The following is a 19,616-nucleotide window of genomic DNA, read 5'->3' on the forward strand; positions in this document are numbered from 1 at the left end:
GTTTTTGCCAGTGTGGGTACTGTGTACAGTGTACTGAGATGCAGCTGTGTACTGTGTCTGGAGACGCATTCCGCCCCGGTTAGAAGCCGTCTCCGTACCCTCATGCACCATAATGGCCGGTGATCCGCTAGCCGGGACGCCGGCTTAGTACTCACCACTCTTCATTCTTCTGGCTCTGTTAGGGGTGTCGGTGTGCTGCGGGAATGTACGCTCGCTGTGGTGGGGCTTGCAAATAGTTTCCCCAGGAGCTCGGTGTCCTGTCAGCGGGGAACGGGACCATTTACCCTTCAAGGAGGTTGGACCCCCCCTTCCTAAGTCCCATGAAGCAGGCAGGCTGGTGCCAACCAGCCCTGCCTGAAAATAACAAACATATAAAATAAATGCAGAAAACTCTTCAGGAGCTTCCATAAGCGTGACCGGCTCCTCCGGGCACATTTTCTAAACAGAGTCTGGTAGGAGGGGCATAGAGGGAGGAGCCAGCCCACACTATCAAATTCTTAAAGTGCCCATGGCTCCTAGTGGACCCGTCTATACCCCATGGTACTAAATGGAATCACAGTATCCTCTAGGATGTAAGAGAAACATAAGTGCCCTTGGAGTCTGCAAGACATCATGGAATACCCTGGACCTGCTCATTGTAATGTAGTATAAAATTAACTGGAGGGCATTATAATGTTATACAATATGAACAGGGGTATTGTAATGTGCCAAATATAAAGTGGAGGCACCATACTGTGGCATAATATGAACTGGGGGCACTATACTGTGGCATAATATAAACTTGGGGCACTATAGTGTGGCCTAATATAAACTTGGGGCACTATAGTGTGGCATAATATAAACTTGGGGCACTATGGTGTGGCATAATATAAACTGGGGTCACTATAGTGTGGCATAATATAAACTTGGGGCACTATAGTGTGGCATAATATAAACTTGGGGCACTATGGTGTGGCATAATATAAACTGGGGTCACTATAGTGTGGCATAATATAAACTAGGGGCACTATACTGTGGCATAATATAAACTTGGGGCACTATAGTGTGGCCTAATATAAACTTGGGGCACTATAGTGTGGCATAATATAAACTTGGGGCACTATGGTGTGGCATAATATAAACTGGGGTCACTATAGTGTGGCATAATATAAACTTGGGGCACTATAGTGTGGCATAATATAAACTTGGGGCACTATGGTGTGGCATAATATAAACTGGGGTCACTAAAGTGTGGCATAATATAAACTAGGGGCACTATAGTGTGGCATAATATAAACTTAGGGCACTATAGTGTGGCATAATATAAACTTAGGGCACTATAGTGTGACATAATTTGAACTGGGGCACTATAGTGTGGCACAATATAAACTGGGGGCACTGTAATGTGGCATAATATGAACTGGGGGCACTGTAATGTGGCATAATATGAATTGGGGGCACTACAGTGTGGCATAATGTGAACTCTATGTTAAAATGTGAATTGGGAGTACTGTGTTATACAATGTGCATTGGCACCCCTACAATGTGAAATAACATGAACTAGGGCACTCCTATGGTTCAGAAAATGAACTAGGGCACTATTATGAGGCAGAAGATTGACAACTGCTGTGGAGAGGAGTCTCCCTAGAAGCACTGGGACAGGGGCCCACAAAGTTCTGGTTACACCCCTGGCAGACTGGTCTCAAAGCTGAAGCCTCCGGAACCCAGCAGGTAACCCTGTACACACAAACTGCTGCCACAAACCGCCCCCTTTCTCCTGGGGCATTGATACTCAATAAAAAAAAGGTCAGTTGCTGCTCTGATGCACAACTGGCAGAGACCAGAGCGGGGAGTGAAGCATAGGTGCAGAGCCGCACAAAATCTGTGACAGGCTTGCTCTGCATAGACACAGCCTGGAAGCTGGTGCCTCCGGGACCCAGCAGGTAGCCCCAACCTCTATTAACACACAAATTGCAGACTACACCCCCTCTCCTACGTCTCCCCACTGCCTAAAAGAAGGATCAGCAGCTACTCTAAATGGGATGGGGGTGGTAGCCTACCATGTCACCCCCACTAGGTGGCGCCCATAGGCATGTGCCTAGTGGGAATTCCCAAATGATTTACACACTTTTGGGTGAATTAAGAGCTATATATGGGAAAACACATACAATATTCTCCACTGCACATCTCTACATATTTTAAAAGGAAGACTGGGACAAAATTAGACACTACAATGATCCCCACAAACCACGACTAGCTCCTCCAAAATAGTAAAAAAGCAACATTAAGTGCTGTCAGAATAATGAATACATTTATTATACTATACAACTTTAAACAGAAATAATGTATATATAGGTTTAACAACAAACGTCTAATTACAGACCTGAAACACAATACATACAATCTTATAATCATTAAAAACACAGAAATTCAGAGAAAACTAGCTGGAGATAATGTTGATTGGACAATTGGTATGTAACCAGAATAGTATCCGCTTTCTTGGAATCCAGATGCTGCAGCAAAAATATGGATATTGGTACTTACCTGTAAAATCCTTTTCTCTGATCCAAGAGGTATTGCTATAGATCTCATTCTCTATATTAAACAAATCTATTTGCAATAAAAAAAAATATAACTAACCTGGTTCATCTTTTCTTCACTTTTGGAGCCTGGCTGTAAAAGCTTCATAGTGTCCTCTTCATCCTCCATCCTTACAGAAGAAATTGGATTTTCTATGTTGGAGCTGAACGCTGCCTGGGGCTTTGCGTGTGTGTCCTGTGATTGGGGACCATTCCGTGTCACTTTACTTGGAGTGTCCTTTGACGTGCAGCCATTCTGAGGCTCAGGTGTCAAATGTTCATCACCTGGTGATTTGTTTTCATCGGGAAGGATATCAATGTCCACTTTGCTAAGGGTTGAAATAGACACTACTGTGTTGTTCATGTGTGGGAGGTCGGGAGCAGCTGGGGAAACAGCTTTCATCTTTACTGGACTTTTCACTTTATTCTGGAAAGGTATGAAATAGATCATTGTGCATTAAAACAAAAAGGTTCCAATGTCAGTAACGAGTAACTTGGTCATCTACGGGAATGCACTCAAACGCAAACTGGTTTCACGTGCGCTCTCAAAATAGTAGCTACTGTAGGTTTTACAAGAAACCTGATCAGGATCAATTACGATATTTGAGTCAATATGAACCACAGGTTCAAAAGGAAGGTGAAATAATGACATTATTACAGAATGTCATTGTGGTTTATCACTATTACAAGCTCCAAATGCTATGGATATAGCACAATTTATAGACATGCGACATGAGAGACATATACAGTGGTGGCCAAAACTGCGGACACTTTTTGAAATTTGAATGTTTTTCAACTTTGAATGCTTATAAAAACTGTTTTACTTCACGTAGTGCATTGATTCATATATCAAATGAAAGGAAATGTAATGCTGAATTCAACACAATAAACAAAGGTCAAATATTTACAATATAAGGGGAGTTATGCTACTTTCAGTCAGACAAAGAAGCACAGATGCGTGAGAAGACTAACGGAGGTTAGCCTAAAAGGTAGGATTTACCCCAAAAAAGCCATTCCTGAATAAAAAGCAGCGTCAGAAATGAATACAGTGGGCAAAAGAACACATTACATGGACAGAAGGTCAGTGGAAACAAGTGATATGGAGTGACGAAGCTAAGATATCGATATTTGGTAGTGATGGGAGAAAATATGTGAGATGTCGCATCGGGGAAGAGGTACATACAGATTGCATTCAAGCGACAACAAAGAATCCTACAAGTGTTATGATCTGGGCATGTATGACAGCAGATGCTGTAGGCCGCCTTCATGTCATAGATGGCACACTGAACAGCAGAACGTACATTGACACCATCCTACAACGAAAACTTCTACCTTCTATCAGGGATCTTTTTCCAGATAATGCCTCATTTTCTTTCCAGCAGGATTCAGCTCCCTGCCACACTGCACGGATATGCAAACAGTGGTTCACGGCAGAGGCAGAACTCTGGGAGGCAACGGAGTCAACTGTCGCCGGGCTCCTGCTTTGAAGGGGGGCACCTCTCCTCCTGTTCCATGTGTTCAGCGACATTAATCAATTAAGTTAACTGACAGCAGCCGGTATCTCTTCCGTAGCCGACTTCCCCACTAGTCACTACACCTTACAGATCACACCCTCTTTATTATAGATACACTGGAAGCAGACACCTTACTGATGAAGCTATTTGCTCCTATAAAGGAAACATGAGAATTCTAACTATATGAAGTTAATTCTCTGACAATTACAAGTAACTTCATATAGGTAGAATTCTCATACTTCCTATGCAAGAGCAAATATCTCCATCAGTAAGGTGCATGCTTCCAGTGTAATAGGTTCTGGGTTCTAATCCTGGATATGACACTTGCAAATTAATTGTCAGAGAAATAATCAGCATTGTGAGTGACTGAGCAGATCTATGTAGTGTGTGGCTGGACCCCTACAAAGACCTGCCCAGTTGCAACGGTTTTGTAGTAGCTTCATGCAGTTAGAATCTGCAGGCTTGCAATGTAGGAGCAACTAAAAAAAATAAGATTTTACTTACCGATAAATCTATTTCTCGTAGTCCGTAGTGGATGCTGGGACTCCATCAGGACCATGGGGGATAGCGGCTCCGCAGGAGACAGGGCACAAAATTTAAAAGTTTGACCACTAGGTGGTGTGTACTGGCTCCTCCCCCTATGACCCTCCTCCAAGCCTCAGTTAGGATACTGTGCCCGGACGAGCGTACACAATAAGGAAGGATTTTGAATCCCGGGTAAGACTCATACCAGCCACACCAATCACACCGTACAACTTGTGATCTGAACCCAGTTAACAGTATGACAAACGTAGGAGCCTCTGAACAGACGGCTCACAACAATAACAACCCGATTTTTTTGTAATAAGAACTATGTACAAGTATTGCAGACAATCCGCACTTGGGATGGGCGCCCAGCATCCACTACGGACTACGAGAAATAGACTTATCGGTAAGTAAAATCTTATTTTCTCTGACGTCCTAGTGGATGCTGGGACTCCGTAAGGACCATGGGGATTATACCAAAGCTCCCAAACGGGCGGGAGAGTGCGGATGACTCTGCAGCACCGAATGAGAGAACTCCAGGTCCTCCTTAGCCAGGGTATCAAATTTGTAGAATTTTACAAACGTGTTCTCCCCTGACCACGTAGCTGCTCGGCAGAGTTGTAATGCCGAGACCCCTCGGGCAGCCGCCCAAGATGAGCCCACCTTCCTTGTGGAATGGGCCTTGACAGATTTAGGCTGTGGCAGGCCTGCCACAGAATGTGCAAGTTGAATTGTGCTACAAATCCAACGAGCAATCGTCTGCTTAGAAGCAGGAGCACCCAGCTTGTTGGGTGCATACAGTATAAACAGCGAGTCAGATTTTCTGACTCCAGCCGTCCTTGAAATATATATTTTCAATGCTCTGACAACGTCCAGCAACTTGGAATCCTCCAAATCGCTAGTAGCCGCAGGCACCACAATAGGCTGGTTCAGGTGAAACGCTGAAACCACCTTAGGCAGAAAGTGAGGACGCGTCCGCAGTTCTGCCCTGTCCGAATGGAAAATCAGATATGGGCTTTTATACGATAAAGCCGCCAATTCTGACACTCTCCTGGCTGAAGCCAGGGCCAGTAGCATGGTTACTTTCCATGTAAGATATTTCAAATCCACCGATTTGAGTGGCTCAAACCAATGGGATTTGAGAAAATCCAAAACTACATTAAGATCCCACAGTGCCACTGGGGGCACAACCGGGGGCTGTATATGTAGTACTCCTTTTACAAAAGTCTGGACTTCAGGAACTGAAGCCAATTCTTTCTGGAAGAAAATCGACAGGGCCGAAATTTGAACCTTAATGGACCCTAATTTGAGGCCCATAGACAATCCTGTTTGCAGGAAATGTAGGAATCGACCCAGTTGAAATTCCTCCGTCGGGGCCTTCCTGGCCTCACACCACGCAACATATTTTCTCCAAATGCGGTGATAATGTTGTGCAGTCACCTCCTTCCTGGCTTTTACCAGGGTAGGGATGACCTCTTCCGGAATGCCTTTTTCCCTTAGGATTCGGCGTTCAACCGCCATGCCGTCAAACGCAGCCGCGGTAAGTCTTGGAATAGACACGGTCCCTGCTGAAGCAGGTCCCGTCTTAGAGGTAGAGGCCACGGATCTTCCGTGAGCATCTCCTGAAGTTCCGGGTACCAAGTTCTTCTTGGCCAATCCGGAGCCACGAGTATCGTTCTTACTCCCCTTTGCCGTATAATTCTCAGTACTTTTGGTATGAGAGGCAGAGGAGGAAACACATACACTGACTGGAACACCCATGGTGTTACCAGAGCGTCTACAGCTATTGCCTGAGGGTCTCTTGACCTGGCGCAATACCTGTCCAGTTTTTTGTTGAGGCGGGACGCCATCATGTCCACCATTGGTCTTTCCCAATGGACCACAATCATGTGGAAGACTTCTGGATGAAGTCCCCACTCTCCCGGGTGCAGATCGTGTCTGCTGAGGAAGTCTGCTTCCCAGTTGTCCACTCCCGGGATGAACACAGCTGACAGTGCTAACACATGATTTTCTGCCCAGCGGAGAATCCTTGCAGCTTCTGCCATTGCCCTCCTGCTTCTTGTGCCGCCCTGTCTGTTTACGTGGGCGACTGCCGTGATGTTGTCCGACTGAATCAACACCGGCTGACCCTGAAGCAGAGGTTTTGCCAGGCTTAGAGCATTGTAGATTGCTCTTTGCTCCAGTATATTTATGTGAAGAGACGTCTCCAGGCTTGACTCGTGCATGGAATCTGCCGAATGGAATCGCTTCGTAAGAAGCTACCATTTTTCCCAGGACTCTTGTGCATTGATGCACAGATACTTTTCCTGGTTTTAGGAGGTTCCTGACTAGATCGGATAACTCCCTGGCTTTCTCCTCCGGAAGAAATACCTTTTTCTGAACAGTGTCCAGAATCATCCCTAGGAACAACAGACGTGTCGTCGGGATCAGTTGGGATTTTGGAAAATTCAGAATCCACCCGTGTTGTTGGAGCACTACTTGGGTTAGTGCTACTCCGACCTCCAGCTGTTCTCTGGATCTTGCCCTTATCAGGAGATCGTCCAAGTAAGGGATAATTAAGACGCCTTCTCTTCGAAGAAGGATCATCATTTCGGCCATTACCTTGGTAAAGACCCGGGGTGCCGTGGACAATCCAAACAGCAGCGTCTGAAACTGATAATGACAGTTTTGGACCACGAACCTGAGGTACCCTTGGTGTGAAGGACAAATTGGAACATGAAGGTAAGCATCCTTGATGTCCAAGGACACCATAAAATCCCCTTCTTCCAGATTCGCTATCACTGCTCTGAGTGACTCCATCTTGAACTTGAATTTTTGTATGTACAGGTTCAGAGATTTTAGATTTAGAATCGGTCTTACCGAGCCGTCCGGCTTCGGTACCACAAATAGCGTGGAGTAATACCCCTGTCCCTGTTGTAGGAGGGGTACCTTGACTATCACCTGCTGAGAATACAGCTTGTGAATGGCCTCCAATACCGTCGCCCTGTCGGAGGGAGACGTTGGCAAAGCAGACTTTAGGAAACGGCGAGGAGGGGACTTCTCGAATTCCAACCTGTAACCCCGAGATACTACCTGCAGGATCCAGGGGTCCACCTGCGAGTGAGCCCACTGTGCGCTGAAATGTTTGAGGCGGCCCCCCTGAGTCTGCTTGTAAGGTCCCAGCGTCATGCTGACGCCTTTGTAGAAGCCGGGGAGGGCTTCTGCTCCTGGGAAGGAGCTGCTTGTTGCAGTCTCTTACCCTTTCCTTTGCCTCGGGGCAAATAGGAATGTCCTTTTGCTCGTTTGTTCTTATAGGAACGAAAGGACTGCGGCTGAAAAGCCTGCGGCTTTTTCTGCTGGGAGGTGACCTGGGGTAAAAAGGTGGATTTTCCGGCCGTTGCCGTGGCCACCAGATCCGATAGACCGACCCCAAATAATTCCTCCCCCTTATACGGCAATACTTCCATATGTCGTTTGGAATCCGCATCACCTTACCACTGGCGCGTCCATAAACTTCTTCTGGCAGATATGGACATCGCACTTACTCTTGATGCCAGAGTGCAAATATCTCTCTGTGCATCTCGCATATAAAGAAATGCATCCTTTAACTGCTCTATAGTCAGTAAAATACTGTCCCTATCCAGGGTATCAATATTTTCAGACAGTGACTCCGACCAAGCCACGCCAGCACTGCACATCCAGGCTGAGGCGATTGCTGGTCTCAGTATAACACCCGTATGTGTGTATATACTTTTGAATGTATTCTCCAGCCTCCTATCAGCTGGATCCTTGAGGGCGGCCGTATCAGGAGACGGTAACGCCACTTGCTTTGATAAGCGTGTGAGCGCCTTATCCACCCTAGGAGGTGTTTCCCAGCGCGCCCTAACCTCTGGCGGGAAAGGGTATAATGCCAATAACTTCTTTGAAATTAGCAGTTTTCTATCTGGGGTAACCCACGCTTCATCACACACTTCATTCAGTTCCTCTGATTCAGGAAAAACTATCGGTAGTTTTTTCACACCCCACATAATACCCCTTTTTGTGGTACTTGCAGTATCAGAGATATGCAAAGCCTCCTTCATTGCCGTGATCATATAACGTGTGGCCCTACTGGAAAATACGTTTGTTTCTTCACCGTCGACACTGGATTCAGTGTCAGTGTCTGGGTCTGTGTCGACCGACTGAGGTAAAGGGCGTTTTACAGCCCCTGACGGTGTCTGAGACGCCTGGACAGGTACTAACTGGTTTGCCGGCTGTCTCATGTCGTCAACCGACTTTTGTAGCGTGCTGACACTATCCCGTAATTCCATAAACAAAGCCATCCATTCTGGTGTCGACTCCCTAGGGGGTGACATCACCATTACAGGCAATTGCTCCGCCTCCACGCCAACATCGTCCTCATACATGTCGACACACACGTACCGACACACAGCAGACACACATGGAATGCTCTGATAGAAGACAGGACCCCACTAGCCCTTTGGGGAGACAGAGGGAGAGTTTGCCAGCACACACCCAAGCGCTATAAATATATATAGGGACAACCTTAATAAGTGTGTTCCCTTTATAGCAGCTCAAATATTATAAATATCGCCAATAAGTGCCCCCCCTCTCTGTTTTTACCCTGTTTCTGTAGTGTAGTGCAGGGGAGAGTCCTGGGAGCCTTCCTCGCAGCGGAGCTGGGCAGGAAAATGGCGCTGTGTGCTGAGGAGAATAGGCCCCGCCCCCTTTTCGGCGGGCTTCTTCTCCCGGTTTTTTTGGAACCTGGCAGGGGTTAAATACATCCATATAGCCCCAGGGGCTATATGTGATATATTTTAGCCAGAATAGGTATATTACATTGCTGCCCAGGGCGCCCCCCCCAGCGCCCTGCACCCTCAGTGACCGCTGGTGTGAAGTGTGCGGAGAGCAATGGCGCACAGCTGCAGTGCTGTGCGCTACCTCATGAAGACTGAGACGTCTTCTGCCGCCGGTTTCTGGACCTCTTCTCTATTCGGCATCTGCAAGGGGGTCGGCGGCGCGGCTCCGGTGACCCATCCAGGCTGTACCTGTGATCGTCCCTCTGGAGCTAGTGTCCAGTAGCCTAAGAAGCAAATCCATCCTGCACGCAGGTGAGTTCACTTCTTCTCCCCTAAGTCCCTCGTTGCAGTGAGCCTGTTGCCAGCAGGACTCACTGAAAATAAAAAAACCTAACAAACTTTTTCTAAGCAGCTCTTTAGGAGAGCCACCTAGATTGCACCCTGCTCGGACGGGCACAAAAACCTAACTGAGGCTTGGAGGAGGGTCATAGGGGGAGGAGCCAGTACACACCACCTAGTGGTCAAACTTTTAAATTTTGTGCCCTGTCTCCTGCGGAGCCGCTATCCCCCATGGTCCTGACGGAGTCCCAGCATCCACTAGGACGTCAGAGAAATATAGATAGATAGATAGATAGATAGATAGATAGATAGATAGATAGATAGATAGATTTATTTGGGGGGCACCAATATTTTTCTTGCCTCCGGGCAACTGGGACAAACTTACGCCACTGGTTCACGGAGAATGACACACAGGTGCTGGGATGGCCAGGAAACAGCCCAGACCTGAACCCCATAGAACATTTGTGGTTCCGTTTGAAAAAACTGGTACAGCTGAGGCGTCCATCCAATAAAAGAGAATGAATTGAGGCTATCATTGTCTCATGGCACCACATAATAAAGAAGGAAGAGCTCCAAACATTGGTTGGCTCAATGCCACGTCGCTGTGCAGCGGTCTTGACAAAATAAAGGATACCCAACGAAATACTGATAGGACAGTGACATCATAAGTACACAGGGATTTTCACCTTAAGTGTTGTTTTCACTGCATAACTTCCCTTGTAATGCAAATATTTAACCTCTGTTTATTGTGTTGAATTCAGCATTACATTTCCTTTCATTTGCTATATGAATCATTGCACTGCATGAAGTGTAACAGTTTTTATAAGCCTTCGAAGTTGAAACACATTCAAATTTCAGAAAGTGTCCGCAATTTTGGCCAACTCTGTAGAAGTTGTATACCACACATAGGGACAGATGTATTAAGCCTGGAGAAGTGATAAACCAGTGATAAGTGCAAGGTGATAATGCACCAGCCAATCAGCTCCAATATGTAAATTGACAGTTAGGAGCTGATTGGCTGGTGCGTTATCACCTTGCACTTACCACTGCTTTATCACTTCTCCAGGCTTAATACGTCTGCCCCATACTGAGAAGATATGTTCATTTATAAGGAATCCAGTAAATGCGCCTCTACATGGTCAGAATGTGCTGAATTTATTTGTACGCATGTTAAAAATGAGATTATTACCACTTTGTGCAGTTTAGCGTTGTCAGGAGCTGCCCGTGGCTGCACCTCATGCTCTCGCTGTTCATCATGCCTGCGGGCGTTACTTCGATTCGACTCAACCATTTTCTTTCGCCGCTTGACCTGTTTTCTTGAAAACAAAGACGCTGACTGTGCTATTTTTTATATTAAGGACAAAACTGGCACATTCTTACAAACAATGGTAATTAACTGAAATCAATTCGTTTTCGTAATGCAGTTTATGACGGCAGGAGACAATCTGGTTAAAACAGGATTTATCTGTTCAGAACATTACTTACAGTTTTGTGTTCTGTAAGAATAAGGCGATGTGCTCTTTGATGTAAGTGTTCCTTAGTATCTGCCTCACTGTTGGCCTCTTTTCAGGTTGTCGGCTTAGCATTGTTCCAATCAAGTCTCCCAGTTCTTTAGAGTAATCTTTAGGCATTGGTGGCAGCTAGGAGGTAGCAGGACAGAGATAAGTTACTGAAATATTGGATGCAGTGTATTATGAATTGCTTTGTGTACCTACAAATGGAAAGCTATTGTAGTATCTTAAAAATAAGTAAAAACCAATAATGCGATACTGTATACAAAAAAGTATTCTCCAATCGGATCATTTTGCTGAATTTGTTACCACAGACAACTTTTATTGGTGTGTCTCTATTCCTTTTTCATAAACCAATAAGACTGCATTGGGATGGGGTGTAGTATGGTATGCCGGTGGCCGGGCTCCCAGCGACCAGCATACCGGCGCCGGGAGCCCAACTGCCGGCATACCGACAGTGTGGCGAGCGCAAATGAGCCCCTTGCGGGCTTGCTGCGCTCGCCATGCTGCGGGCATGGTGGCGCGCCACGCTATTTTATTCTCCCTCCAGGGGGGTCGTGGACCCCCACGAGGGAGAAAAAGTGTCGGTATGCCGGCTGTCGGGATTCCGGCGCCGGTATACTGTGCGCCGGGATCCCAACAGTCGGCATACTGAAAACCACCCATTGGGATGTATACACAGCAGTAATGGTCGCTCTGCGAGATCATCATGGCAGTAACCAGGTAGAGGATGTTGAGACTGAAATAGTCTAGCAACACTTAGTGCTGAAACCAGCAGCAAAAAGCGTCTGTGGTACGCCTGGTCACACGCACATGACTGAATAATGCCTCTCTTGTGCTCAGACCATCACTGGACCTAAGAACAAGCCCAGCAGCGCTATACTATTTCGGACATATTGATTTACCAACATTGGATTGGACGCCACCTTTGAAAAAGTCACTGCACTTCTGGTGCGGACCCAGAGTTTTGAATCCGGATAGAATGCACATGGGACTATACCTCCAGCGAAGATCATGTGGCAATGTCCATCCTATATGGACTGTGCTATCAGTTTTCTAAAAATACTATACTGTCCAATATTATATTATTGCCTGCAGTCCAGTATAAATCTCTAGGAATGAGCGCCTGCTATTAGAGAGTCAATACTGGTGACTAGGAATGTTCTTATTCAATGTTTTATATTACGTATTGCTTTTAATTTATTGTCTTTTATTAAATTTCTCATCCTCTCAACAATCCATCTGGTTTTTAGCTCAGCGAATCGTTAGCGCTGCTATTTTTTCACTATTGTTTATCTTCGTGACTGGAGTCTATTTACGAAGCCTTGGAGACAGATAAAGTACCAACAGACAGGTGTGGCTCATTGGGTCAACCCTAACTAGGTCAACCACTATTGGTTGGCAGTGACTAGGTCGACACCTGAAATAGGTCGACATGGAAAAAGGTCGACATGATTTATTTATTTTATGGTCGTTCTCTTCGTAAAGTGACCGGGAACCCCAATTAGTGCACCGTATTCGCTTGCCATGCTTCGGGCAAGGTGCCTCGCACCGCTACGCTCGGCACAGGATACTGTTCCCAATCGTAGTCCACGTGGATCGTAAAGCATGAAAAAGTAAAAAAAAAATGTGAAAAACTCATGTCGACCTTTTCATGTGTCGACCTTAAGACCATGTCGACCTAGGTGTGGTCGACCTAAAGACCAGATACCCCAACCAACCAGCTCCTGTCATAGCCTGTAACATGACAGTTAGGATAGTTAGCAAACTAAAATGCATCTAATATAGAATTGTTTAAAAAAAGAAAGTTTGATAATCTTTTTTGTTGTTTTTTTGTTTTTTTTGCATTTTAAATGATTAACCCTATACTTGGGCCCAAACTATACCAGTTGCTGACCAAGGGTGACCCTCCTACCTAGGTGTGTTCTGACCTAACATTTTCTGATGTGGAAACCTACAAGCTAATGGCGGTCATGCTGCATTTGTCAGTTGATAGTATACGGAGTATCAATGAACAGAAGGATAATGTGACTGCATTAATCATATAAAGGCAGGCAATTTCTAAGTTGTCATTGAAAAGGAGTACCCTACTCCCTTGTGTGGTCAGCCAAAGCTCTGGATAAGCTGCTGGCCCACATGGGAATCAGACGTCGATTTCTGTTTGGAACCTTATGAATGGTCTCAACTATTTCATTCCGTATATAAAATGTCTAGTTGTATCTCTTATATTCAAATGTATATATACCTGTTTAATTGCATTTATTTGACTCCAGATAGATTACATAAAATGTGGCCTTCCCAGCCTAGTCTTTGTTGGAGACTTTGTTGGAGAGGCTACAATACAGCTGGGAATAATATGAATATTGTTTGAAAGTGGCCATACAGAGAGAGACTTGGGATCCCCGACAGATGATGCCTGTTGGGAGGAGGTACGAGAGGGCATAGCTAAAAGTTCTATCTCAACCCGACTCAAGGAGACATCCTATAAACTGTATTACCGGTGGTATTACATCCCGGATAAATTGTCTAGGATGTTCCCTTCTGCCACCTCAGTCTGCTGGCGAGGATGTGGACATCGGGGAACTCTCTTCCATATTTGGTGGACCTGTCCCCGTATAGCTCACTTCTGAAATAAGGTGCTCAATATATTGGTCCCTCTCTGGCCTTCCCCTCGTGTTGGACCCTTGGGGATTTTTGTTGGCAAGTCCATATTCAGATCTTGACCCGCTTCTGAATAAATTGTTTTCCCATATAATGCTGGCCGCTAAATCCTTGATTGCCAGGAATTGGAAGTCCCCCGCTGCCCCTACTGTCTCTGCGCTGAATAATTACGTTTGGTTTGTTTCTAATATGGAAAAGATCACTTACTGTCTGCATGGCTGTCCACACAAATTTGAACTCGTTTGGAGCCCCTGGTTGCTTAAGATGTCTCCCTCTCCGTGATACTCTAAGTGTCCCTTTGTTCAGGCCTTCTGGAGCTACCCACCACACTGTACCTGGACCCTCCCTCCAGATGCCTTCCTGCCTTCCCTGGCGGTCTCTTGGTTATTAAGCAGTAATCTGTCCATATGTCTATATGTATATTGCTATATTTATAAACTACATATTGTTACGTTTGGTATAACTTTCTCCCCATGGCTTAGATCGGCCTGGTTTGTTTCAATTGTATCTGCCTTTTTCTCTTTCTTCTTCTCCCTTCCCCGTTCCCCCCTTTTCCTTTTCCTCTGCTCCTCTTCGTTTTCTTCTCCCCCGTCTATCGTCCCCTCTAGAGGGACTCCCATGCTTGTTAACTGTAAAATTTATTCTTGAAAAACGTCTAGGAGAACTTTCTGTACTTTTTATTGTACATCTCAATGTATTCTGTGCACCTGTTTGTCTCTCCTGGTACAAATAAAGAGTTTAAAAAAAAAGAAAGTGGCCATACATTCGCTCTCTTTGGCAGGAGGCAGAGGATTTAATCCTTCATATTATTCATTCTAGGCTGATTTTTAACTCCACAATTGGCACTCCTACATACAGTATATTTTCTATAACTGTCCCAATCCATCATAGATATCTTCTTAGTCATATTTTTATTGCCACGAAAGCAGCCATAGCCAAATTCTGCAAATGCCTCCTCCACTGGAGTTAATACAGATGTGTCCACTAACATCTAGCCCCCTGGTACATTTAACAGCCCTTCTAGTCACACCAATCTGTGCGTGACTTGGTAGCGCCGAGTGTCTTTTCATGCAACTTTTTCCATTAAAATGTGTCTTTTCACAAAACTATGTGAATAGGACGCACAAGCAGCGTGTGCTTATTAAAATGATATGCGTCATGCCTATATTCTGTGTGCGACCGTGGCTGTATCTGTATACGAAATACTACGCTGCGCACAGATTATAGGCATGCTGCATATCACTTTAATTAGCATAAACTGCTTGTGCGTCATATTCACATAGCAATGCGAGCAAGATGCCAGGCGCTAACGGAGTTGCACGGAACCTGTCATCACACTCACGCCAGGCATCTCCCGCTACATGGCATACTGAGGCAAGATGTATGAGGACACATCTGTAATTAGCAAAATTAGATATATTTATCTGACAGAGATGTTAAACTGCCCATACTTTATCTCCCCAAATTCTCTGTTGAAGAAATGGTATTATTGGCATTTCTCTCTTGAGAGTCCCCAAGCTACAAATTGAGTATACCATGTTGTTTTAGGTTTGTCAGTTTTGGATAATTATGTGTTATTCTTTTCTCTACACTTATGTATATGGGTCCGTATTTCCTGCCCGATGTTTTCTGAACACCCCCCCCCCCCTAAAATTTCCTTTTCAACTTTGTTGAAAAAATTCTCTAAAAAGTGACAGCTACTGCAAGAAATCTAATCTTCAGGGTGATATAGAATGACATGCATACATATTATATATATATATATATATATATATATATATATATATATATATATATAAATAAATCCAATGTAAAAGTAGCACACCTGGTTTAAGAAATATATTGACTGGAAATGATTACCTTCCCTTCAATGATACGATATACTAAAGCGTTCATGTCCTTAGCATTGAATGCATGCTTGAGAGTTGCCATCTCGTACACACAGCATCCTAGTGCCCACACATCAGACTGCAGGATCACACAATACAAGAACACTGGTTAATGTCATGTACAATTGCTCTCAGCATTAACACATACTGTAATATTGCCTATGGTCATGGTAACAGGTCAGTAAAATGACACACACAGAAAAATGCAAAAAACAGCCACAGGCATAGAAGTAGATTGCTAGTGTTATTGACAATTAAATAACATGTTTTAAAGTATGGCTTTATCTATGGAGGTATGCGGTTATTAAATCAAGAGTGATCAGCACCAGAAGGATAACATTCACGATGTTGATATGTTTTAAAAAGTTGGCACCATTAATGTCGACACCTGGATAAAGTTGACATGGAAAGCATGGTCATTGCCAAAATGTCGACATTTACAATAGAAGCACACTAAAAACACACTGTCAACATTTCAACAATGTAGTCATTACAATAGTGTCGACGTAAAGAAAGTCGACAGTTTGACTGTTGATATAATATACCGCAGCCTCTATGGAAAACAGACATATTCAAATAACCTTTAATTTTTATAAAATGTTCCTGATGATGTATTAGACAGTATAGGTCTGTAATTGAAATTGATCAAGAGTTTATGAAATATTAGTCCAATTAATCTAACATTACCTTATAATTATATGGTTTATTAGAAAAAAGCTCCGGACTCATGTAGTATGGGGTCCCGATGAGAGTACTGGCCATATCGTACTTGCTCTCCAAAACCCTTGCAATACCCATGTCTCCCACCTTGATGATGTCCGATTTTGTCAGGAAAATATTCTGAGTTTTCAGGTCCCGGTGCATTATGTGCAAATCATGTAAATACTGCAAAGGGAAGATATTGAGAGCACATGTTTAGAATGCGCAATGCAAGGAAAAGCTATAGAAGTCCATAAATGCCTGCAATTCACATTGGGTCTGATTCAGATGTGGTTAGAGTGGGTGGTCTTCAGTATGCCGACTGACGGGATCCCGGCGCACAGTATACCGGCGCCGGGTTCCCGACAGCCGGCATACCGACACTTATTCTCCCTCGTGGGGGTCCACGAACCCCCTGGAGGGAGAATAAAATAGCGTGCACTGTGCCCCTAGCGTGGCGAGCGCAGCGAGCCCGCAAGGGCTCAATTTGCGCTCGCCACACTGTCGGTAAGCAGGCGGTCGGGCACCCGGTACCGGTATGCTGGTCGCCGGGAGCCCGACCGCCGGCATACCACAGTGAACCCGTTAAGAGTTGCTATTGCACCTGCTTCCATAGAAGCAGCAGCGATAGCACTTATATGGTAATGCAACAGGTGGTGGATCTTTCCCAGCACCATCGGGCAGCTTGCAGCACCCATGCAGACATGCAAGCCGCCCATTGTAGAGGCCTGGAATTCTCTGTGCAATTAGAGGTCCCTGTCCTCTTCCCTCCCCCTAAATGGCGTTGACACGCCTCTGTTTTCACAAACGGAGCCCATCGCTACTCCCTCCCTGCCCCCAAAAGCCATCAGTTTGTCAATCACTAACAGTCAGATGCCATCCCTGGGTCCTGCGCATGCTCAACGTAATGAAAATCGGTACGTTGCCCATCAGGACACACATCCAACCTGACATGAATCAGACATGAATCAGGCCCATTGTTGTTCAGACTTCCATATAAAACTCTGACCGCCTTGAGTCACATGATCTCGTGTGATCAATGGGCTCATGTTAGCCAATACAGTATAACTGTAATAATGGTTAATAAATAACAATGAAGGGAATAAAAACATGAAATAAATAAATTACAACGGGTGGTAGTTTCAACTGTACCCTTTACAATTCTCCAACTGTAACACCAGAGGCCTAAGAAGAAACATTTAAAAACAAATATTTATTGACTTCTTAAGAAAAAAATAATAGGATTTTGGTTACCTACCGGTAACTCCTTTTCTCATAGTCAGTAGAGGATGCTGGGGTCCACATTAATACCATGGGGTATAGACGGGTCCACCAGGAGCCATTAGCACTTTAAGAGTTTGAGAGTGTGGGCTGGCTCCTCCCTCTATGCCCCTCCTACCAGACTCAGTCTAGAAACTGTGCCCGAGGAGACGGACATCTTCGAGAGAAGGATTTTACACAGATAGCGGCGAGATTCACACCAGCTCACACATACAAGGCACATCAAGCTAACTTAGCTTGAAAATTCAGCAACTGCTGAAACATTACTTACCTAGTAACAATGCAGTACTCAACTAAAATGAAGTTGTACTGAACCAAATAATGAAAGCAGGAAAACGAAGCGCTGGACGGGCGCCCAGCATCCTCTACGGACTACGAGAAAAGGATTTACCGGTAGGTAACCAAAATCCTATTTTCTCTTACGTCCTAGAGGATGCAGGGGTCCACATTAGTACCATGGGGATGTACCAAAGCTCCCAGAATGAGAGGGAGAGCGCGGAGGCTCCTGCAGAACTGATTGACTGAACTTCAGATCATCATAGGCCAAAGTATCGAACTTGTAGAACTTAGCAAACGTGTTCGACCCAGACCAAGTTGCAGCTCGGCAAAGCTGTAACGCCGTGACACCCCGGGCAGCCGCCCAGGAAGACCCAACCTTACGAGTAAGGTGGGCCTTGACAGACATAGGACATGGCAATCTTGCTGTAGAATACGCATGCTGGATAGTGAACCTGATCCAGCGAGAGATCGTCTGCTTAAAAGCAGGACACCCAATTTTCTTGGAATCATACAGGACAGAGAGTCCGATATTCTATGACGAGCAGTCCTCTTCACATAGATTTTCAGAGCCCTTACAACATCCAAGGACTTTATGAAATTGAGGAGTCAGTAGCCACTGGCACCACAATAGGTTGGTTGATAGGAAATGCTGACACAACCTTCGGAAGAAACTGCTGACGTGTCCGGAGTTCAGCCCTATCTTCGTGGAAGATCAAGTATGGGCTTTTACAGGACAAAGCCCCCAACTCCGACACACGTCTAGCAGAAGCTAAGGCCAACAACGTGACAGCCTTCCACGTAAGAAATTTGACCTCAACCTCCTGTAGAGGCTTGAACCAGTCCGATTGGAGGAACTGCAACACCACGTTAAGGTCCCAAGGCGCCATAGGTGGTACAAAGGGAGGCTGGATGTGCAGAACTCCCTTCAAAAAGGTCTAAACCTCACGGAGGGCGGCCAATTGTTTCTGGAAGAAAATGGATAGGGACGAAATCTGGACCTTCACAGATTCCAACTTCAGGCCCATATCCACACCGGCTTGTGGGAAGAGGAGAAACCGTCCCAGTTGAAACTCCACCGCAGGAAATCTCTTGGACTCACACCAAGATACATATTTTTTCCAAATTCGATAGTAATGTTTAGACGTTACTCCTTTCCTAGCCTGTATTAGGGTAGGAAAAACCTTGTTCGGAATGCCCTTTCGAGATAGTATCAGGCATTCAACCTCCATGCCGTCAAACGTAGCCGCGGTAAGTCTTCATAGGCGAATGGCCTCTGCTGCAGCAGGTCCTCCTGAAGAGGCCTTGGCTCTTCTTGCAGTAGATCCAGAAGATCCGTATACCAAGCCCTTCTTGGCCAGTCTGGAGCAATGAGGAGCACTTGAACCCTTGTTCTCCTTATGAGCTTTAGAACTCTTGGGATGAGTGGAAGTGGAGGAAACCCATACACCGACTGGAACACCCAAGGAGTCACTAGGGCGTCCACCACCACTGCTTGCGGGTCCCTCAACCTGGAACAATACTGCCAAAGCTTCTTGTTGAGAGAGGCCATCATGTCGATCTGGGGTACGCCCCAAAGATCTGT

General features: G+C 45.3%; 1 protein-coding gene across 1 annotated transcript in view; it reads right to left on the reverse strand.

Annotated features, from left to right (window-relative positions):
• Positions 1 to 19,616, reverse strand: part of NEK4 (NIMA related kinase 4) — a 171,422-nt gene that overhangs the window by 121,700 nt on the left and 30,106 nt on the right. Inside the window, exons 3-7 of the mRNA XM_063940618.1 lie at positions 16,463 to 16,660; positions 15,747 to 15,854; positions 11,200 to 11,354; positions 10,904 to 11,030; positions 2,620 to 2,985 (exon numbers count right to left, since the gene is read on the reverse strand). Of these exons, the coding sequence (XP_063796688.1) occupies positions 2,620 to 2,985; positions 10,904 to 11,030; positions 11,200 to 11,354; positions 15,747 to 15,854; positions 16,463 to 16,660 (954 nt within the window). The remainder of the gene's footprint in view (positions 1 to 2,619; positions 2,986 to 10,903; positions 11,031 to 11,199; positions 11,355 to 15,746; positions 15,855 to 16,462; positions 16,661 to 19,616) is intronic.

The sequence above is a fragment of the Pseudophryne corroboree genome, chromosome 9, assembly GCF_028390025.1.
Source record: "Pseudophryne corroboree isolate aPseCor3 chromosome 9, aPseCor3.hap2, whole genome shotgun sequence".
NCBI classification, from domain to species: Eukaryota; Metazoa; Chordata; class Amphibia; order Anura; family Myobatrachidae; genus Pseudophryne; species Pseudophryne corroboree.